The sequence below is a fragment of the Malaya genurostris genome, chromosome 2, assembly GCF_030247185.1.
Source record: "Malaya genurostris strain Urasoe2022 chromosome 2, Malgen_1.1, whole genome shotgun sequence".
In the NCBI taxonomy this organism is placed as follows: Eukaryota; Metazoa; Arthropoda; class Insecta; order Diptera; family Culicidae; genus Malaya; species Malaya genurostris.
This window is the reverse complement of record NC_080571.1, coordinates 202,359,551-202,384,047: the sequence shown is the minus strand read 5'-3', so window position 1 is coordinate 202,384,047 and position 24,497 is coordinate 202,359,551. Positions and strand designations below refer to the sequence as shown.

General features: G+C 37.6%; 1 protein-coding gene across 2 annotated transcripts in view; it reads right to left on the bottom strand.

Annotated features, from left to right (window-relative positions):
- The window catches only part of LOC131427123 (protein bunched, class 2/F/G isoform-like), a 404,369-nt gene that overhangs the window by 263,841 nt on the left and 116,031 nt on the right, over positions 1-24,497 (bottom strand). For both annotated transcript variants that reach the window (XM_058590048.1, XM_058590049.1), the window contains exon 3: positions 4,072-4,833. In XM_058590048.1, the coding sequence (XP_058446031.1) occupies positions 4,072-4,833 (762 nt within the window). The remainder of the gene's footprint in view (positions 1-4,071; positions 4,834-24,497) is intronic.

Here is a 24,497-nt window from a genome sequence, read left to right as displayed (position 1 = left end):
AGCACGCCTCGGGTACGGGTAAAGATTATTTTTTAACCTTGTACGGGTCGGGTTTGGGTTTGGAAGTAAACTTAATCTCTGGTTCGGGTTTGAGAAAATGCCTACCCGACCATCTCTAGTATTTACAATGTATTCAATAAACCTAAAAAACTTGATGAAGACTCAGATCAATCTAAGTACATGCTCAGCCGACGACAGATTCCCCACACCTGATCTATCGAAGATAAATGAGGAGATCGGCAAGCTAAGGAACAACACAACCACGGACAATGATCAATTGCCAGGCGAGTGCTCAAACATGGACTAGAGGCACTGACTAAAGCGCTGCAGTGGATGATTTCTAAGATTTGAGCGGAAGAGATTCTACCGCAGGAATGGATGGAAGGAGTGGTATATGCCATGTACAAAAAGGATGATACGCATGACTGTTGCAACTACCGCGCAATCACATTGCTGAACGCCGCATACAAGATACCCTTCCATATCCTTTGCCCGAGTACTCCAGAGGTGTCGTGAATACAACGTACATACGCATCACTTATTAGTTGACTTTAAAGCGGCATATGACACAGTTGATTGAGAACAACTATGGTAGATTACGAATTCGGTTTTTCGGATAAACTGACGCGATTGGTCAAAGCTACGATGAATAGAATGCTACGTCCGAGTATCTGCGACGCTCCCTTCGAATCTCGGAGAGGGCTACGGTAAGCCTATAGCCTCTTGTTGGATATTGCTATGATAATGGAAGATCTTCGAAAGATGCGTACAGCTTTTTGGTTGCGATGACGACGCTGATATTGTGACACGTTACCTTTAGAAGATGATGGAAACATACATCGGACTGAAAGTCGAAGCTAGGCATATCGGAATGGCTATAAATGCGTCGGAAACATGGTGGATCAATCAAGTGGAGGGTGATCTCAGAAGCGTCCGTGCCTTGAGTGGCTGGCGACGAGCAGCCATGGACCGAGTTATGTGGAGACGTATTTTTGATACAGCAAAGGACACCCCAGGCCTATAGCTGTTAGTTAAGGTAAGTAAGTGGCGCGGGCTCCAATGAATCAACGTTCCTTGGTTTCAATTCATGCGGCATCCAATTGTCTACCTTTCGGATCATTCTCATTGCTTTCAAACGGCTGGCGGTACGGTAACTCCGAGTGATTTTGCAAGTTCTTCTTGAAACTTTGATGTCGCTCTGGTTTTTCCTTCGTCTTTCAAATAAAAATAACCACTTTTAAACTATGCAAATGCCGATGATGATACCAGCGGAGAAATGCAGAGGCTTATTTTGGCAGGAAATCGTGCGTACTTTGGACTCAGAAAAATCCTTAGATCGAGAAAAGTACGCCACCGCACGAAATTAACAATCTACAAAACGCTGATCAGGTAGACACAAAAAAGAGGGAGAGGGATTTACGAAGTATCCGGGCCTTGAGTAGCTGGCGAAGGTCGGCTATGGATCGAGCTACATGGAGACGTTTGCTAGATACACCAAAGAACACCACAGGACTAGGGTGATAGGTAATGTAAGCAAGGCAGTACGACGAGCTACTGTAATATAATTTTAAAAATTGCAGACACTTGGTAGATGTAAAAAATCTCACAGTTGCAATATCTATTAAAAGGAACTACTCCGATGGAGAACTTGACGTTTTGGTTCTAGTCATCCGATTCTTAGTGTAGGGGACAATTTAATGGTTAGTGCTACAACCAGGCTCGTACCCAGAAACTTTGTTCGGGGGTTGGGGTTTTTAGAACATGATGAATAATTCTCATACGCAATTTTTTGGATAAAGCCGTTTGTTGATAATTTTTGATTTTATAATTGACCTAAATATGACGAAATTCACGCTCAATCATATTCGCAGTTGGCGAAATTTTCTCAGATTTAAATGAATCTTTCTGGACATGTTGACTTTGTCTTAAAATGAAACATTGCATACATATTTCCAAAATAGATCTAAAATGTCTTTTAAAAAGAGCTAATCGTTTTTAATCATATTTAATATTATGGAAAAATCTTTCAAAAATGTTGTGCTGGTGATGTTCTCAAAATAATTGTCTAATTTTGGAATGAAAATACCGGAAAATTACCAATCGAATTTTACACGGGAAAAAATCGATCTTAAATATTTCAAACTTTCAGCAGAAATTTCAGTAAAATTACGAAAAAACGCCATTCTTGATTTGAGTTAAATTTCGTCCCAACGTAGCAAACTCTGCCAACCTTCCGGATATTGTAAGATGAGCGTTTTGCAGGGAAAAAACTTTTTCTTATCCAGCACAGATACTTTCTGCTAATATCGGGCAACTAGCAATAGGATATTCGGTGAAATTTTCTCACAAATTTAGATTCATTGAAATCTTGGATGATTATTACTTTCAGTTTAGTTTAGTTTTTAAGAAAAAACACGAATAAAAATATTCAGCTTGGGCAAGGTTTAGTTTTTGCTTGAAAAACTTTTTTCCTTTGAATGTGCCCATCTTGCAATGTATGATCGGTTGGAAGGAAACTTAGTCAGCTATCTTGGGACAAATTTGTATCAGAATCAATAATAGTTTTGTTTAATAAATCGATTATAAATTTTTTGAATTATTTTTTTTTAGTGTAGGACTCCATAAGGATTTTTTCAGTATTTTTAATGAAAAATTTGACTAATTTTGTGAAAATCACCAGTATAACACTTTTTTCTAGCATTTATCATTTTCGACAAAAGCTTGTCGGAAAAAAATGTTAAAAATGTTTAGCCCTTTTCAAGACAGTTTGGATCAATTTAGGAAAAATAAAGTATGCGAAGTGACTTTTTGAAAGAAGAGTTTTCACAACATAATTATTTTTGTATGTTTCGGGAGTGGTTTAAACCACTGAATCAGATTTTACAAACTTAGGTTCGTTTGAAAGCTACTATTAGGTTGTAAATTAAGCTTAAAGATCAAGTGGCTGTCACTTCTGGTTCCGGAGATATATTGGTATAAGTGACGTAACCGACAAAACAGACTTTTTTTTCTATCCGCATTTGTTTTCAGAAAGTTACCAATGATCAAGTTCAATTGTACTATTGAATATACTTTTTGTTTCGAGAATGTTGGCGAATATGCGACGTAAGCATTGAGTCACACTTTTTCTTAACTAGCCGAAACAATCTGAATTATTTGTGTTAAAAATCAGCTTGAACTCGTGTCCGAAATTATTTTTCAGCATACATATTAGTAGATGGATTGATATGAGTTTTTTTCTAAATATATTGTTCACTGAAAATATTTAAGTTTCTTGGTAGGCGACTACAGATCACTGTAATTTATTTTTGTTTTCGTTAATGTAGTGTTTCCCTATGAATAGAATTTCTATAGATCGTCGAGGGATCGAGAAAATGTTTACGATTATTTATTTCTCGAAGATCAGTGGGTTAATATTGAACATAAATGTCTATCTAAAGAAAGTAATACATACTGTGGTATGATAACGTCATTCTAGAAACTGTACATCTAGCATAATAATTTATAAAATGCACTAATCTAAGGCCGTTCTAAAAGCATATCAATAAATGACCATGGTGAATGGTACTGTGCAAGTGTGGGTTAACTTATTTACACGAACGGAGTGGCGAAAACCTATAAGAAACTGATCATTTGAGTGACATTAACTTCATAATATGTTATCGTCCAAATGGTTACATAATTGTTATTATTTAGTAACACTCAAAAAGGGGAAGAATCAGAAATGCACGGTTTTGGATTTTGAATTGGGACAACCAAAAATATAATTAATTATCTACTTTGAATATCTATAAATATACAAAATTCCTTATATCAGGACTAGTTCTTCTATTTTGCATACACTGCATTTTGACTACTCGCTTCCTAGAAAACATTGAAACTCACACTGGCTAGCACTCATTTTTTTGTATAATTTCACTGAAAGTTTAAGGAACTTTTAAGGAACAAACATGAACAAAACAAAATTCAAGAACAAAACACAAAACAAATTAAAAAAATTTCCGCTCAAGAAATTCACGAACAATTTTAAATAAACAAAACATGAATAGAAAAGAAACTTCGGTTTCGAACCTTGAGTGCTCTCCAGCGGCCTGTGCCAGGAACGACGGAGACGGAGCACGGCTGACCCGGGTGCTGTTCGGTATACTAATGGAGTGGCCAATCGCGCTCAGCAGCTTCGGCGGTGAATCGTGCGGGAACATCTGCAGGGCCGGACTGGAACGTCCCGAGCCCGGGTGCGATTTGTACTCGCCACCGGTACCGTGATGTTGCAGCTCCGACTCGATGTGGATGTTGACCATACTGCCGGTATTGCTACCGAGGCTACCGAGACTACCGAATCCGGAACCGCGCAACGATCCGCCCCCGAGCTCCTCCTTGATCAAGTCTTGAACACATTTGTGCGGTTTTCGTACGGTGCACGTGGCGATCGTGTTGCTGTCGGTTCCGTCGTTCATGAAGTTGTAAGCGGTTCGGCAGAAAGCATCCCCCTGTTGGTCCGACGGTGAAAACGGATTCATGGAGGAGGAGGAATGGGTGCTTTCAACAACCGACGAAGGTCGCATCAGATTTTGGATGGATCTTCCGAGGGCGATGTCAGTGTAAATGTTATTGTTGGAACTAGAACTGTAAGCACTACTATTGAGAATTTTAGTCCGATCAACGGGCGGTAGGTTTCGCTGAAGGTTCTGATGAAGACTACTGGTGAACGATGACGGCGGAATCGGACTGGCAGTTTGCTGTGGAACGACATTCAACGGATCACCGCTGCGGCCAACATCGGGAACGTCCAGTCCGGCCGGTTCAGCTACCATCGGGTATACTGGGTTGAAGCTGGACAATAGAAATGGTTAGAAATTGAGCAATGAATCTCAACGGGAAAGCGTCTCGTTTTTTTCATTTGCTAAAACTATCAGCAGCGGAGTTTAACGGAAAAAAACACAAAAGAAAGTAAAACATGTCAAACGTTAACAGAATGAAACGAAACCAATTTGCCTTCTCCGTCCTCTCACCTCTGGACATGATACATGTTATGCTTGCATCTTAATAAGGTCGACGTTGAACCCTTAACCAGTACATTAGCTAGGGAGTGAAAAAGCGTTTTTCTTTCACGCGCTTGACTTATGGAGTTTGAGTAATGACTTATTTCTTGAAAAAAAAAAAACGATTCAATCGCTTAGTAGTTTTGATCGAAAAAAAAAGCTAAACCTAATCTGAATCAACGAAAAGAAACGAGCTTCAATGAACCTTCCCCCGAAACGTGTGAGCACCTCTTTGTGAAAGCTTTTGCGCAACGTTTCCGAAAGATAAGCTTTATTAGTTAGTTAGAGTCCGGTAAGTGGGTCTTAATTAACGCGAATAGCTCCGGCCTGTTTTGTAGACAAAAAAGCAGCATTACTTTACCTAGCGAAGCAAAACATGTCGCAATGAACAGAACGGGCAACATAAGCAACAACATGAAATAGACGAACAACCGAAAACCATACTATCTAGCATAGGTTTTGAAGGAGGCAAGAAGAAGATGAAGAAGAAGGAGGAGGAGGATATGCGTTTTTGAGCTCCGTTACTTTTTAAGATCAGAAATGATATGGTTAGTATGAAACGAAATGGATGGTTTAATGGAATCGTGTTGTGGAATGTTGCGAATGATGTAAGGCTTTTGTTTGATAGTTTTTAAGCGCATTTCGACTGGACTGGTAATAGCTGAGAAAAGGATGTTAACATTTATGCACGTTGTGAAAACGCAAAACTGGACTCTATATTTACATTTTATGACATCAAGAATAAAAAAAAGTGTGTAAAAACATTTTATTAAGAATAATTTTTTAACATTCGAAAATTATAGTTACAAAAATAGCTAACGATATAGTTTTGCATGAAGTTAAATATATTCATTCGATTAGTGCCTCGTTATCTGTAATCGATTATTAATCCTAAGAGAAATAGAAAGTGAATCAAAGCTCGAAAAATTCTTGTGATTTTACATCTTATAAGATGCACATAAATAGAGCGTCGTATTTCACACAAATTTATATTTAAGAATATGTAAAATTGTGTGATTTGAGAAATACATGGCTTGACATCTAATGAAATAAAAAACAAAAGATCGATAGCAACTGCGCGTCTTGAACCGAGCAACATTAGATCATAAAGCAAGTCAGTTAATTGACTGAACCACAGAAGCATATATCTGCTTGGCTAAAACTTATTCAGACTAGCCGACTGCAAATTATACTCGGAGCCTGTAAAATTCTGTACGAGTGGAATATTGAGTCATTTGAAAAGTTAAGCAGTTATGAATTGTATCGTTTGGAGAATTATGTCACCTGTAAAATTCTTATTTTTTTTCTGTGTTCGGAAGTTCTTTTGTTTTTGATTACTCTTTCAATTATGCTAAGAAAAACAGTTAATTCATGCTATCATCGGGAAACTTAAACGTTTACTACACAGATATAAATATTTACATCTATGCATATATGGAGCAGGAAATTGAATATAAAGTTACTACTTAGGTCTTTACTTTTCAATATACTTTAAAGCCAAAACTAAGCGTAAATCAAAATATGTAGTATAATTCATTGAAAAACCAAGGCATTTTAATTAACTTTTACATATATGATGGTTTTCAATCAAATTTTTGTTTCAATTGATGTCTATTTCAAAGCATCATTGAATCACACGTCGTGTAAATTTAATTATTTTTTTCTGTTTACGAGCAGCACACATCAGGAAGTAAATGTATATTTGCATACTTTTAAGCGTATTTATGTTGGTCGTCAAAAGATGAGAATACTAAGTGCCCACATGTTCCTATCTCATGCACTCCCGTATGTCTATTATAACATTTGGTCAACAGAACGTCGACTGGGTGCTATCGCTTTATGGGTTAGTATCAAAATGAGAGGATTCTTGAGTTGACAGCTACAGCATATAAAAATACTTTTTTAAGTGGAAATTCAGTTTTGAGTTCAGAATAGAATAGAAAATAATATTTTTCTTCAGAGTATATGTTTTTCACACAGCCAAATCAATCGTACCAACTGCATCTGAATACTATTCGTAGAGCCTTCACAAATGTAAGGTGATGAAAACTGCTTATGGCTATTTTGAGCCTAGTCAAAATACGTATACAAAGTTTGAAATGGGGTCTAAATGAATGCCTAAATATTCGAAACGGTCCACTTTCTATAATGTCCTGAAACGTTTTCCATTGAAAAACACCAATTATCTTAGAGACGGATGAACCGACTTTAACCAACTTATGCTCGTCTGAAAGATTGTATTAAACCATTGATCAAATGGCCGTCACTTTTGATTCCGGGGATATAATGGTATAAGTGACATAACCGACAATACGCGTTTTTTCAACGCTTAATTTCCTTAGAGATGGTTGACCCGATTTTAACAAACTTAGGCTAGTTTGAAAGTCACTTCTGTTTCCGGATATATAATGGTATAAGTGACGCAACCGACAAAGTGCATTTCATTTCTTACCGCTCAATTTTCTCGTAGATAACAGAACTATTTTCAATAAAGTTGGGCCGTTTGAAAGCTGCTATTGGTAATGATCACGTTTGAAGATCAAATGACTCACTTCTGATTCCGGATATATAATGGTATAAGCGACGCAACCGACAAAACGAACTCTTTTCTTCTAATCGCTCAATTTGCTTGGCGATGTCTGTAACTCATTTTCGTTTTGAAGCTACTGCTAAGCCATCCATTAATTTCGAAGATCAAATGGCTGTCACTTTGGTTCCGGAGATATAATGGCATAAGTGACGTAACTGACAAAACGTGTTGTTTTTTTACAGCTCACTTTTTCCACGGATGGCTGATCCGATTTTAACGAATTTAGGCTCATTTGAAAACTACTGTTGGGCGATTGATCAACTTTCAGAATCAAACAGTTGTCACTTCTGATTCCGGATCTATAACGGCATTAGTGACGTAACTGACAAACACGTAGTTTTTTTGCCGCCCTTTTTTTTTTCAAAAATGGCTGAACCGATTTTCACAAATGTAGGCTTTTTTGATACCTACTATTGGGTAATTGACCAAGTTCAAATATCAAATGGCGGTGACCTCTGGTTCCGGAAATATAATGGTATAAGGAGTGTGAAAGTGCACCACACCAGTGTCAAAAATATTATCGAGAAGTTCGGTAAGACCCTTTCCATGAAGGATTTGCCCCGATCCGGTAGGAAAACGGGTCCCAGCCAGTCCGGCCGGGACTTAAAAGTGGTTGAGTACATCAGGAAAAACCCATCGGCGTCGACGCGAGATTTGGCCAAGCAGTTCAACACCAGCATCGGGATGATTCAACGGATCAAAGTTCGGAACTCCCTGACAAAGTACAAGAAACAGAAGGTGCCGGAAAAGTCCCTGGTACAGCAAGTTCAGGTCAAAACAAGAGCGCGAAAACTTTATAACCGGATTCTACAGAATAAAGACGGATGCATCCTGATCGACGACGAAACCTACGCCAAGGAAGACTCTCGAGCGCTGGCCGGACCGCAATATTATACGAAATCGGTGTACCAGGACCTGGACGACGCTGACACCACGGTGGCGATGGAAAAGTTTGGGCAGAAGTTGTTGGTCTGGCAAGCAATTTGTACCTGTGGTTTGCGGTCGTCGATTTTCTTCACGAAGGGCACAATTAACGCCAAGGTGTACGAGGAAGAATGTTTGAAGAAGAGAATGCTGCCACTGTACAGAAAGCATAAGGCTTATCCTCTCTTCTGGCCGGATTTGGCTTCAGCCCACTACGCCAACTCCGTTCTACAGGGGTTGTCAAAAAATAATGTACAATTCGTGGAAAAGGACATCAACCCACCGAACTGCCCGGATCTTCGACCAATTGAGAGGTATTGGGCAATTGTCAAGCGGCACTTTCGGAAGGAAGGTACAGTGTCGACGCTGGTCTTACAAGCCAGTTGTCGTATGTTCGAGTCCCGACCTGGAAGGATTCTTAGTGTCAGTAGGATCCATAGTACTAGCCATGCAATGATTCTGTACACTAAGAATCGGCTGCGAAGTCTGTTGAAACAGAAAGGTCAAATTCCACAAAAGGACGGTAATGCCAGGACTTTTTTTGTACAGTGTCCCAAAACATGCAGGAGTTCAAAAAAAAAAAAGGACAGCTGCCACCAGGAAAGTCACAAAAGTTACTGTGCGGAATTTAATGAAGAATGTCAAGTCCAAAGTGCGAGCGTTTCACAGAAACTAGGACTTTTTTCAATATAGTTAGTGAAATAAATGAATAAAAATGTATTTTTTCTACAATATATCGAAAACTGATGTCAAAATATGTTTTTTTCGCTATTTTATTCAATAATCAATGTTGCTAACTACTTTTCGATACACTCCCTAATTAACGGAACCAACAAAACTCTCTGCTCAATTTTTTTCGTAGATGAATGAACCGTTTTTTATGAAAGCTAGGTTCGTTTGGAAACTACTATTGGATAACTAAACAAGTTTGAAGTTCAAATGGTTGTCACAGTGATATAATAGCATAAGTGACGTAAAAGTCAAAATTCATTACCGTTCAATTTTCTCGGTTGTGGATTAGCGGATATCAATAATTCAAGGCTCTTCCGAGACAAAAAATTGGGCTGTGTGTCAATTTCGAAGATCGTATGACTGAAACTCTTCAAGTTTCGGACATTAAACAGTACAAGTGACGTAATCGACAAATTTTTTTTTCTATCCGTATAATTATTTCAGATAGTGACCTGTGCTCAAGTTTAAATATGTTATTGCTGATACGCATAGTCTGAGGAATGTTGCCAAATATGTGACATAAACACTAAAGCATGCTTTAGTGAATTCAATCTGAATAAATTCGTGTCAAAAGGTTTATATTTAAAACACGCCCAAATTTTTTTCAGTTTCTATATAATAAATTATTAGACACGTGATCGAAATTTTCGGAAAAATATTATTCTCCATGGTCATAATTTTTAAAAGTTTTGATGAAGTCTGGTATAATGCCAAAACACCTTGTCTTTCAAATTTTGTATCTCCATTTCTACATCGTTGCAAGTAAAAGCTAAAGATTGAAGAATGGGTGTTCGTTTGTGTTTTCCAATACAACGAAATAACAATATACTTTTGGGCTAGAATTTTTAATTAAACTTATGTCGTACCACCGGCGCTCCGCACATCAAGGAAATCAGTCAATACCTTCATCAACAAAGCTGCCTTATTGGGGGCCTATAAGCCATTCAAGCCCCCTTTTCTCCATCGTTAAACTTGCGCAAAATTTAAAAGCTTTTTTTCAGTCGCGGCAGTGGTTGATGACAACGTCAATATTAATCTTCTGAGCCGAATGGTTTCTTCGAAGTTGCTACCAATTTTCAAAATGTTTGGCACTCTGATCAAACTAGGCGAAACGTTACCACACTCTCCAAAGCTTCCAAAGGGTTTTCAGGCGGACGTCGTTCATCACCGATCTTTCGTCCTCTTTCGATAAATTTTATTATGATGTCACACGTGCAAAACTGGATCGACTTGGTTTTGACACAAACGTTCTTTGATGGATACGGTCATATCTCCGGAATCGTCATCTTGTGGTTCAAATTGATGATTATGTTTCGGAAATTTTTTTTGCAACATTTGGACTTCCGCAGGGAAGCCATCTCGACCCTTTGATCTTCTTGCTGTACTTTAACGATGTTATTCTGGAAGGACTGCAGTTATCTTTCGCAGATGACTTCGTTCCCTCAGCGACAATCTTTGGTAATCTTTGCAGATCGTCGTTTTCCTTGAAATATTCCTTATCAACTACCGAGCTATGGAAGTTGCAGAATGCTAATTGGTCTACGCACACTACAAGTAACTAACACAATGACAAGAAATGCTCGAAGTTTAAGGATGGATGTATATGTTTTGTGTGTAAATATACGTAAATTCGAAGCAGGGTTAAGAGTGCCACGAATTAAGTATGGCGATGAAATATATCTTTTTTTGATTTTGCTTATAGAGGTTTTACCATCGTGGTCATTTGCCTCTCGGGCCAGAAAAAATTCCTGGCCCGATGTGCGGGATTGGGATTCGAACCCAGGTAGGTTGTGTGAAAGGCGATTGTCTTACCAATCACGCTACGCCCGTCTCCCTAGATATGAACATACCGTTTTAGCTGTCATTGATCGGCAAGCGCAAGCAGCTTAGGGCACTGTGTGCAGTTGACCAAAACACTCATTATTCTCTTATCGGTTCTTTGTTCTCAAATAGATCCAATCAATTGAGAATCTATAAATAAATTAAAGACGCATGGTTATGGAGTTAATTCCCACAAATTGACAAGTTGTGCAGTGCACGAGGTGTACATGAGGACTAGACGCCACTGTTGTTTTGTTAATTAATTTATAATAATAATTCAATTGTTTAAACCATTTTTCCCTCAATGAAAATATATTGAAATAAAATACAGTTGTATGCGCTGTAGAACTGTAAATAATAAATTTCAAAGGCAAGGTGTTTTTACATTTTATTGGATTTTGCCAAAACTTTAAGAAATTACCGGTTTATTAATTTTTAGTTGTTTTGATGTAAAGTCGCCATAATTAAGTGCAGTTTTGCAATAACTGAGTGGAAACATAAATTGGAGAAGCCAAATGAATGAGACACTCTCAAAAAGGGTGATTTTTTTGGGAAAAAGATACACTCAGAGACAGGACTCGAACCTGTGTTCTTATACAATCCGTGAATGCGCGTTTTATCATTCCCGCTACCATGAGCTGTGGTAGACACAGCTCTATCACAAAACCTTAAGAAATTATAATTATGAAAATAAAATTGTTTTTTTTTCTGCGAAAATCCTGATGCACGTTTCAATTAAATTTATGAAAAGATGCTACAAAAAACTACAAGGATCAGCTCCATGGGGTTGTTCGAGCCATTGATGTGGAACAAGGCAACCAAAAGTTCTAATGATCTACAATCAAACAGTTCAATCAATCGTCACACTTTTGAATCCGCAATTGCACGTTTAGATTGATCTTGATTAGGAATCAACACCGAACATTGTTTGTTTTATAGCCGACAAAATTACACGAATATCCCAAATGTATGCAATTATATCTTTGTACATACTTGATATACGATTTTTATATTTAGGCTTATCTTCGCCAAGCTTGTGTTCAAGTTTTATATGCAAGCAGTTTGTTCGCTTCTATAATCCCACTGTTTCGTGTTACCCGAGATACAACTCATATATCGAATTAATTCACCCGTATCTTACCGTTATACGAGCGATGATCAAACAATTGATCAAGTGCGCCTTCTTCAAGGGTTATTATCCCCATCGATGATAGGCAGAGATCAGTGCATGACTACCTACGATCAAGGGACATCGTGCCTATTTTACTGTGTTCTAGTTTAAGTCCAATGTTTTAATATAAGTTGAAAGTTTAATATAAGTTTACAATAAATAAGTTTACGGTCTGCATGAAATAAATGTGTATTAATACAAGCATGTTGTATTAAATTGCGAACTGTGAGCACAGCATCGCTAGCGTGCAGCGGCAGCTGGGTGTCATCGCTGCGATCGAGCAAACAATAGGTACGGCGCGAAGCATTTGTTGGTTGCCTGTCGGACAATTTGTCCATATCTCTCCCCGGCTATCGACACAGTTATTTTTATAACATCGAGTTCATTGTATATAAATTAGGAATTAATCTTAAGCACTCAAAATTTATCCTGGGGTAGTGGTCAATTGCTCAGGCGAAACGACATAACATGGAATTTCAACCGAGCTTGCATGACACCAGATCATAGCATACCAATTAATGCTTAAAATCGTTTCATGGCACTTTTTGTCTTGCTGTCTAGCAACAACCTACCTCTAGCATGCTAAGCGTAGGACTGAAACGTTAGCTATAATTTTGCTTCTATTTTTGGATTCGCGTGCGTCCAATAGCTTCGCTTTTACATCGATTGACCAATAAGAGCGTTGCTTTCCCTTTGATATATCGCTTACTCCTTCAAAACCGTCGTCTATGGCACGGAAATCCGATATGCCGGAGATTTTTAGCAGACAAAATAGGACACTGCTCGCTACTAATCAAAATTTCAATCCTTTATAATTGAAAATACTTGGCTTGATATATTCAAATCGAATATTAGAAATACTTCCAAACAAATAATAAAATAATATTAATAATTGATACAAAACATACTGAACTGTAAGTGTTTCAAACCTGACCACATTTCTACGTGTAGTTTTTCTTGAGTTTCTGATTTGCACCCCTATATAGAAAGTAAAGATGTGTTGCTCATCAAAATTGATAAGATAAGATAATTTAGAACATATTTTTTCTCGAAATCCGTTTGATTTGTTAAAAAATGTCCCATATTTTGTTTTTCTTGGATTCAACGACAACAAATTCACTGTTAAATTTTATTCTAAGTTTTTATTATTTGAGCTAAAATTAGTATTGATGTCATTACCGGGATAGAACAGGGCTGTATCGTCAACAAACAATCGCGAAGCTGTAAATTACCTTTTTATTGACGATTTATCATTTTTATTTGGTTTGACGTAGTCAACTTTTCATTAATATACAAAACAAATAGCAATGGTTCTGTGTTGCTTCCCTGTGGCGAAACCGAGGGTAGTACGGTCACCATCAACGATTTCAAATTGTTTTCAGTGTGTCAAGTAACTACGGACAATAAAATTAGTGATGCCCTCGAGACCACAGTAATCGGAATTCGTCAAAAAGAAATAAAGCCCCAATTATATTTTTAATCATTACCCGATCAACAAGGGAGAACAAAATTGTATCTGGGGTTTTTTTTGTTTTTTCTATCTAAATTAGTCATAATCTTGGCCTCGTTAATAGTTAAAATAACAAACATTATATCTCAATTTAACCTAGGTGATAACAAAATTGTTACAAACCTTGATATGTAAATATCAATATTATATCTCAATTAGTTACAAATTTAGTACGAATTATCAGATGTTCTTACTCATTTTCTGGGGGAAAGGCTTTACCGTGCAATTCTAAAAATAGATTTCGCGAAGTGAGATGAAAATGCATACCTTTAGACGATTTGTTTTGCCATAAAAAAGTCATTCACAATTAAGCGACTGGTTCCGAACCGGGAAGTTTTGAGTTACCAACATATGCTAGGATTGCATCGGGGCATAAGAACCAACTGAGGTTGGAAGGATATAATGGCATCATCTAATAACTAGTGTAAGTCCATATTACTACAAAAATAATCTCTCGCTCTTCTCGCTCCCTCTTTCGACGTTTCCTTCCAACCGGCATAGGAATGACAAAGGGGCTATTTTAGAACTATGAGCAAGCTTTCTTTTGGTACTGAAGAAAAGTTGTAAATGAACGGAAATGATAAAATTCAGTGAAACAAAACTACCTTACAGAATCTGAGGAAATTAACTAATAAATGATAGTTTTAGTTTTTTCTTTTTTGTACCAAGAGGGCTGACTTTCCAATAACATTCGAATCAGTTCGCTCGTTCACTTGAAGTAGTGAATTTTCTGTCGGTAAGTGTGTGTGTCTTATATGTGTATTGGCGGGCATATTTGATTAAAATGTGATCTTCATTTTCTCGGAGATGGCTGAATCGATTTTCGTAAATTTATATTAGAATAAAAATTCGTTTGAAAGACAGTGAAAAATTAGAAGAAGTGTATATAACATTGATTCGAACAGCAAGTTTTTATGACTGATCATCAACCAATTGCCTAGTCACATTAGTTTGCGATATCCGCTGCCAGAAGTCCAGCAAATAATGTTCAAAAACCATCAAAATTCTCGATTAATTTTTCAAAAGGGCGTATAAGCAAGTGACAGTTTCTCTTTAATCACTCTCTCTTTCGATTATTGTGATGTGATTAAAAAGATTTTGTTTGATATCAATATTCTGTTTTTCATTTCATGCAAAGATTGAGTGATAAACGTGGAAACCGCTTGGTAATTGATAGAAGAGAAAGAAAACAAAGAGAAACTGTCACTTGCTTATACGCCCTTTTGAAAAATTAACCGAGAATTGAACTTTCATTCCGGTTTGATTGTTAAATATCTACCTAGATTGACTCACAGAAAAATGATTCAAATGGAAAATCTCATAATGTGGGTCAGTTGCTTTAAACTCTACATTGCAAATTTCGAACCCCAGCTCATGGTTCCAAATTGGAAGTAATCAAAGTACTACGAAATGAGGCAATCATAAATTTATCAGATATGGATAGATTGAACTTTTCAAATCAAAGGTATTATGGTGCGATGAATCGGTTTTGTCTGATTCATGATTAAGGCCCGTACCCAGGATTTCTTTTCGGGAGGGGCCCAAAGATTAAAAAATTATTTTACTGGAGATTGCTCATGTACCTAATTCTTTGTGTGCCTGTTACGGGTGTTAAACTTCAAACTTTTCCATTGGAACAGATATTGCATTACATTTAATCACGTTTACTGTCTTGTAATTTGTGTAACACATGTCTGAGACCTTCTAAATAATTATATATCTGTTTTTGATTTAGGGAGGGACCAGGGACTGAGTTTAGATTTAGGTGTTGAGTCCAGTTTAGAATTTGTTTTTCGTTTATTGCAGCGTCACTTTTGAAGAAGTTTTGAAATTTTATACACTCATAACTCTGTGATTTCGGAAACAAAAATCGGTCACCAATAATCCACTTTTTCCAATATTTATTAGTCGAGTTTTGAAGCTTTTGCCTTACATTTCTCTGTACGTAATAGAAAAAGCGAAAAATCATCTTGAAGAATATTAATTTTCAACTTAAAATTAATATTTGAATAAAAACTTTACACAATTTAAGTAGGAATTACTTAGGAACGTTCTCAAATTTAATTTTTTTTCGTCACTTCGAAATCGAATATCAAACTATTGTTTTCAAAAGCATTTTCAGGAAAATATGTTTGTTACTGCTCTTTGTTGAAGTATAGCATTTTTCGGGTTGAAAGTGAAAAACATGATCGACAAAAGTGTTTGAGCTTTTTTTTTTCTTAATTCTCTAGTATAGTTTTATCTGAAATATAACGGCCCTTAATATAATATCTGGACTTGCTATAATCTTAATAAAATCTGAATGTTTGCTTCTGATTTGGAATCATATTTATAACATAATGAGATATAAATATTAAGATCATATATAATTTTGATAGAATCCTGTTATGCTCTGTTGATCGGGTATCTCTCATTATTTCGTCAACTTATTGAATTAGTGTGGTACGTGTGCCAAGACCTTGTTTAAAACCATACTGGAATCTATAACGAACACTGAGTCAGGAGTTTAGCGAACGAGATTTTTTCAAAATGTTTATGGAACGTGATAACTTTAGCCACAGTTGAGACAGTCAGGATAGTAACCAAATGGGAATAGGTTTGGTTTAATTATTCCTGGTATACTAACAAATTACATAGTACTAAGAACTTTTCAACCAATGGAGCGGTTGTGTACAGTAAAATTCAGTAAAAGGTGATATCAAAATCACTCATCCCAGTAGGTTTAACTTCGTTATCGTGAGCAAATGTATTTTGGAACACGAAAACGTCAGGACACTACACTTAACTGGTATTAACAATAATTTAATCAATCAATCAATCAATCAGTCGAAAGAGCCAAAATCAACTGCTCGGAAAAATATCAAATAACAAACTTGTTGTCACAGCTCCCAGCCAATCGCTGACCACACTTTCGCTGGTCAGTACCCCACAACCTACAACACGTGTCTCTGAAATAGTTCACCATATCGAAAAAAAAACACAATAGCCTACATCTATCGGTCCTGTCACAAAACGGGTCGGGCGGCTAGTGAACCGCATCGGCGAAAGAAGTACACCTTCCTTCCGCAGGTCGTGGAACTCGTCGACACGGGCCAACATAAAACTACCAATAAATTTGTAACAACAGGTCTCATAAATCTACTACATAATGTTTCGCTTTTATGTCTTCGAACGTCGGCCGCTGCAATGCCGCTTGTATATTGTGACTGCAATGTTCAGAATGAGTTGTCTAGCGGAGAGTGTGCCGATGAAGACCACTTGGTCCCTTGCCAACAGCTGCGCGTAGACAGTTCATTGTTAGAAAAAAAAAAAAACAAACAATTTATGCTACTGGTCTGGCAAACGTTTCCCGCATTTGGATTGTTGTTTCCCCGGACGACGTGATTTGTCATTGACTCCAACGTTGTCTGCTTCTGATTTTCGCACATTAGTTAGCTCATTGCTGTATACGGTTTGGAGTCCACGCTACTGTCGAGCCGGTGTTGTGGTACATTTGCGCTATTTACCTCACTAAACTGGAACAGGTTGGCTGGCAAGCAAACGGTGACAACTCCTAAGATGCAAACTCAGTCGTGGTTTGTTTTGTGCCAACATGTTTGCTAACATGGAGTTGGCGCCGAGAAATGCGATGCCCGAGACAAACGAGTGCGGGACAGATGATGCATGTTTAGTTAAGAGATAACATTTTGATTGATGACATAATTTTTGTTGAATGCTCGTTTGGATGTATTCCAGGGAAGTGGAAAAATTTGCGACTGGTTAAAGTATTGATAAAAGTTTGCATGCCTTCCAGGTTAGACACGGGGATTGCCTCCGGAAAACCTTGAAGCTTAGTACATTTTGTTTGTTTCGAACCCACGGAAGTCAAACAATCCACACTGTTTACCACCTACCGTCATCTGCGGCTGGCCCTAACCCATAAATATTTGCACACTTCAGACTTCGATCCACGCCAAGTCGGAGTGTCATTGTGAAACGCGCCGCCGTCACAACTTATTTTTACCAAACACCCGTCACCAGATGCGGCTCGGATCATGTATTTGTTCAATAACGCGACTGACTTGCAATGACAACATCGCCCCGACATCCAATCTGCGATCCGGTTTTCGAACACATGTCCCGGCGGATTTTCTTTTTTCGCTTATTGTGACGACCACCATAATGGGACCCAGTTAATCGGGGCCACCACCGGCAGTTCGGATCGCTTGGCGAAACTTCAAACTGTTGGTCCCGTTGGACGATCCGTGTTGACCGGTCTCGTTGGACTACTCGCTGACCCGCGCACGGAACAAACAGTTTTCAATCAATCAACCATCGCCCGTCGAGTGTTGATATTGGGTGTATTTACACAAAGCGGACACTATAGGACGACCAGAATCAACAAATCTGACCGACTTGACTGAGATAAATTATTAGCAAAGGCGTCCACAGATTGTGGAAAATTTTCCACTGCCTGTGTTATGTTAAATCCCATTTGCTGTATAAACACTAGCGTAATTCGACTTCAATAAGCTTTAAGCGGACGGCTTCGTCAACGTATTCCGTAATCGCCTCTAATGTCTTCGAAAGAATCTGCGTCCAAACAAACATCAACTTATCAGATAAAAAAAAACTGTACCAAGGTAAGCAAATATTTACCGTTAAGAGTGACAAGCGACTATTAGTGACATGCATGGGTTTTCGTTTTCTGTGCCATAACAGCATTGGAAAAACCGATTCAAAGTGCACTTTTCTAATCACAAGGACGGGAAATGCAGAATATGTAGGTGTGTGTGTGTGAAAGTGTGTTCAATTCCACGTTGTGCATCGCCAAGGTACTGACGTAATTGGGACGGCTTCAATGGTGAAAACCCCGAGTTTGCCGATGGAGGAGCATGCAACAGTTGACATGCAAGTTGGCGTGACTCTTTCTCTTCCGGTTTGACCGAATGCGATCGGACTTACAAATGCTAGCAAATGTTATTAAAGGTGATGGATTCGATGACCGCGAGAGCGTGTGTGTCACTCAAAACATCGAGTTCGACAAACAAAAACAACGACATGAAGATTTGTTTTTTTTTTGTATTCTCTTCAGAAGACGAATGATGTAATTTGAAAACTTTTCCACTTTTTTCTTGCTGTACTCGGTGAATATTTTGATCATGCCTCATGGTTCTCTAGGCGGCATGTCTGGAATGTCACTACCAAGGACATCATTGTATGTTGATGATGTTGAAAACACGGAGGCTAATTCCTCATTATATATGACTAACATCATTTTTAATGTGTATGATTATTGCCTTTTTTCAAGTTCATAGAAAATAACTGGCATGCGCTATAATCAACAATCGCTCAGGGTCTGCACGTGGAATAAGGAAAAATGTTACTTGTTCGATTTACATAAGACAAATTCTTCTTAGTAAAGCTTGAGTCATTCAACATTTGGACACACCGTTTATTTGACAGTAGCGCTCCTTGTCAGATCTCAAATGTTTTGACACGTGGTAGTAACGAAACTCTATACTAAAGAGAGCCGAATCCGTGCGAAGCCTTTCTCTCTTTTAAAGCTACTATTAGGCCGTTGATGAAGTTTGAAGATCAAGTGACTGTCACTTTTGGTTCCGGAGATATGATGGTATAAATGACGTAATGACCAACAAAACGCGTTGTTTTTTTTAAACACTAAATTTTCTCAGAGATGGCTGAATCAAGTTTAACAAACTTAGGCCCGTTTGAAAGCTACTATTAAGGTGAAATATAGTCCCAAGAAAATGGGCGCGAAATTTTAACCGCTTGAGTGTTACGAATCGTCGCTCAAAGCATAACAGGTATAACCGACACATACAAACCAGGAATATTATCAGTGGATGAGAATATTAGGGGTTGAGGCCAGTATGTTTTAGTGTGTTTTATGTTAGAGGGCTATTTTCACGCTTCAAATCTGATTTCCTCAGAAACGGTGACAATAATATAAAAAAAATCCAACTGACAATCTCTTAGAAAATTAGTTTAGATTATTCTGTGAAAGTTTCAGAATGATTCATTGACTTTAGCGGTCTTTTTTTTCTGAAGGAAGAATTGCATAGCTGAAAACGCCGTCTTTCAACTTGTTCATTGACTAACTCGCCTTCGAAAGCATGGATCAAAAATCCTGACAATGTCTGGATGATTCAATTTAGATGCGATTAGTGCATAAAAACATATATTCAGGGTGGCAAGTGACCGGGAAAATCGGGAAAACCGGGAAAAAGTTGGGAATTTGATTTCACCGGGAAAAACCGGGAAAAAGTCGGGAATTTTTGGGAAAAACCGGGAAAAATATTACTAGCGCACCTATGAGTAACAGTAACAGGCCAAAACCCCATGTCTCTTCCAACGATTTTTAGAGGCTTGCTGGCAGTTTTAAATCAAACAGGAAGCATCAGAGTTTTTTTAAGTTGTTATCAATAACAGCATAATTAAAGCTCATTTTAAAAAATAAGGATAATTTGGATGCTTCTGTTGGATTTTTATCAAATTTTTAAATAAGTATTCAAAACACCTGCAAAATTTGTGGTAAAATCTCAAGGTAACATAGGGAAAATTTTTAAGTTTTAAAGTTTGCTAATAATTGCCCTTGTTTCATCAAAATTTGTCTCAGTAATGTTATCTTGAGAAAATACTTGTGTTATGCTTATATTTCTGTGTGAAGTCAAAAGGACTCGCAAAATTGGAAGAGTTGAAACTGGTTTCTGAGAACCATTATAGAAAGATTAGAAAGATTTAGAAAATCAATTGATTTGTTCAGTGAATCTATGTTTAAGTTTCTTTTAAAGGTCCTCAACTATTCCATAGTAGGATCACAAGAACGTTGATATTGATGTAGATGAAGGTGAATTGAATTTAGTTTGAGCTTTTGGAACTTAAATAAAGTAATGATTTAAATTATTTACGGCCATATCTATATTTTCCAAAACAATTTCGGGGTTTACATTCGATAGTATTCTAGTCGATTAGTTCTAAACTGGTAGAATATATAACTAATTGAACTAATCATTGCTTAATTTGAAACCCTGACTGTTATTGATTGTTCTGCTAGAATCAGATGAATTGTAGGAAGATTTCTCATAGAAGATAAATTAGTTTAGCTATTGGAAATAAAACTGGTTTAAAACTAGCGGAGAGTTCATCATGAAGAATTCGTACTTTCTGATTACTCTACGAGCGTTTAAAATCTTATTAGGATTAGATCGATATATTGTGCATTTTAACAGTTATCATTTGATTCATTTGCCCATCAACGCATTGAAATCGTAAACATTGACTTATTGTTTATTGACTAACAGATATATTAGAAAAAAAATGGTGTTTTAAAAGAGAAAATCAACGGTTTTTCGAAATCTTAGGTATACATACATCTAATGATTTTAAATTCAAGTCTATTACATGAAAATTTCAAATTTTTGGTCTGACATGACTTTGTTAATAATTGTTCATTGAACAGATGTGCTTGCAAGCGACATAATTTAAACAGTATATGTCCATATAACAATTTATTGTAGCATGGCTGAAGCCCTGGCAATGACGATATTATGTTAGATTCGCTGTGCCATCATCACTATGGGTGATTGCCGATAATTTGGCAGAAAGCGGCTCGATATTTCTCTACATTGTATACAACATTATCAATCTGGTAGAATATGCTACAAGAACTCGCTGTCTCTCAATGCATTAACCGTGAGAGAATTTTTCTACATTTCTTCGCCCCACTTCATACTCTGAGTATTTCACAGCCCTTGAGAAAATATATACATTCCGGCAATGATCGGCGCTGTGAGGAATTTACCAAGAGAGAATCGCAAGTTGATAATTATCGCAGATAATTCGACTTGATGATTCTCATCCTAGGTTACAATATACAATATTTCAAAATCCTGGTCTGGAGCATTCACATCAATTTTCATAGATACAACTTATACAAAGGTTATATGAACATAGATAGAATATGCGGCAATAGTAAAATGATTCTATCGCAATTATCCACTGCCCGTATAAAATCGGATCACAAAACGAGAATAAGCGACCGTTTGTTGCTTCAGAGAGAATCCCCACAGCAGCGTGTTAACCCGTGATGCTCAGACAGGTCATCGAGAGAAATTCGCTCTCGCACTGGTATCTATTCTATGTTATATGAACCATGACGGTGTTTTGTTGCAGAGACGATATCCGTCTCTCTTTGATGACAATGATAGAATATTGTGAAGAGTTGGTAGAGAGCGTTCTTTGGTACGATAAAAGCCAGCCTTGGCCATTATGCCGTTTATAATTTTTCCGCCGATCTGAGATTTCCACTTTTACTTCCGGAAGGAGCTCTGTACAAAATGATTTGAAGTTGCAAGCATAGATTGATGTTGTTTTTTCCGAGTGGCAAGCGTCCGTTTTTGGGATTGTTGTTCCTTATTGATTTATTTTCAATCATATGTATACCAAAAAAATAATATAAACAGTCATGTGCACTCGGAAGAAATCGGTTACGTGTAACCAAAACCCCTGAATGACTTGGAAAAGGCTTTATGCTTTTTTTATTCTCTTCTTATCATTATTAACATTTTTTTATTTTTTATCGAAATGCCTGGAAAGTAATTGAATCCTCAATAAGCGGGCCTATTACAATGATCCTTTTTGGACATGGGATATTTTTTCAAAGTTTAAATTAAAAATTAAAAAAAAACTAAATAGGGGGGATTTGAGCCTATTCCAAAAACCGGGAATTTTTATCTCAAAAAACCGGGAAAACCGAGAAAAATCCGGGAAATTGAAATCGGCAATTCACGTGCCACCCTGAATATATGTTGTCGCGATAAAAATGAAGTGAATGTTATTTTTGTGAAGGTAAGTCTATTTCTACGACGGCGCCATTGTTTTCTGTTCCAGTTCCCTAGTAACGTAACGAAACATGAGAGAGAAATAAAATCGGCTCAAAAAGGCTGCCAAACAAGCGGTAGCTTTATTGGATTTTATGTGATGTAGTCAAACTTGTAACCGAAAATATCAAAACTTTCCTGGCCACCTGGCCACATCGAGAGTCATTTTGCACATTTGCGAGAGAGCATGGAGAGAAATGTAATACGCACAGCGAGCCACGTGGTTTTACGAGACCTACTGGCCTCAGCCCTGTGGCCTGGTGAAATGTAATCCTAAAAAAATGCGCGCGAAATTTTAACCGCTTGAGTTGTACGAATCGTCGCATAAAGCATAACAGGTAAAACCGAAACATACAAACCAGGAATATTTTCAATGGCCGAGAATATTAATATTATAATATTTATAACTGACTAACATGAGCTTATATGTATATGCAGGGTTGTTACGAAGAATTTCAAAATTAAAACGCGTGAAATCCGCGCAAAGTCGAAACCTAAAACGCGCGATATTCGAGCGAAACATTTCACCACTATTTTTATGCAGGTGATACTTTTCGCAAAACTTGAAAAACCTAGTTAAATATAATTCAACAAGTCTGCATAAGTTTGTCATATAACAGGGTGGCAAGTGAATTGCCGATTTCAATTTTCCGATTTTCCCGGTGCGTGAGACAAAAAATTCGCGGTTTTAAGAACAGGCTCAAATCGACTATGTTCAGTTTTTTTTAATATTTCTAGAAATCCCATATCCAAAAGAACATCGAGAGTTGAGAAAAAATTTTTTTTGGGGATTCTCGATTTGGAAATAGGAAATATTTAGTGCACATAACAATGGGGAGAAGTCGTTCTTGGCTTTCTCATAAGGAGTGTATCGAAAAGTAACAAAAAAAAGCAACATTGATTATTGAATAAAAAAGCGAAAAAAAACATATTTTCACAACTCCTGCATGTTTTGGGACACTGTACCTTCCTTCCGAAAGTGCCGCTTGACAATTGCCCAATACCTTTCAATTGGCCGAAGATCCTGGCATTTCGGTGGGTTGATGTCCTTTTCCACGAATTGTACATTATTTTTTGACAACCACTGTAGAACGGAGTTGGTGTAGTGGGCTGAAGCCAAATCTTGCCAGAAGAGAGGAGGAGCCTTACGCTTTCTGTACAGTGGCAGCATTCTCTTCTTCAAACATTCTTCCTCGTACACCATGGCGTTAATTGTGCCCTTCGTGAAGAAAATCGACGACCGCAAACCACAGGTACAAATCGCTTGCCATACCAACACCTTCTGCCCAAACTTTTCCATCGCCACCGTGGTGGCAGCGTCGCCCAGGTCCTGGTACACCGATTTCGTATAATATCGGGGTCCGGGCAGCGCTCGAGAGTCTTCCTTGGCGTAGGTTTCGTCGTCAATCAGGATGCATCCGTCTTTATTCTGTAGAATCCGGTTATACAGTTTTCGCGCTCTTGTTTTGTCCTGAACTTGCTGTACCAGGGACTTTTTCGGCACCTTCTGTTTCTTGTACGTTTTCAGGGAGTTCCGAACTTTGATCCGTTGAATCATCCCGATGCGTTTTGCAATTTCGTTGTACGTGACACCACTTTCTGAGCACCAAGTGTGCAAAATTTTCTTTCGCGTTTCCGGATCAATTCGACTCATCATTGAAACGATAAACCGTACCGAAACCAATCGATTGCGCAGCTGTTATTGACTTGTAAACAAACATGTCACCGCAAAACACGTTGCAAAAAATTAAGCCATTTCAGAGTAATAACTGTTTGAATGTTGCTAACTACTTATCGATACACACCTTATAGATAAGTTATGCAA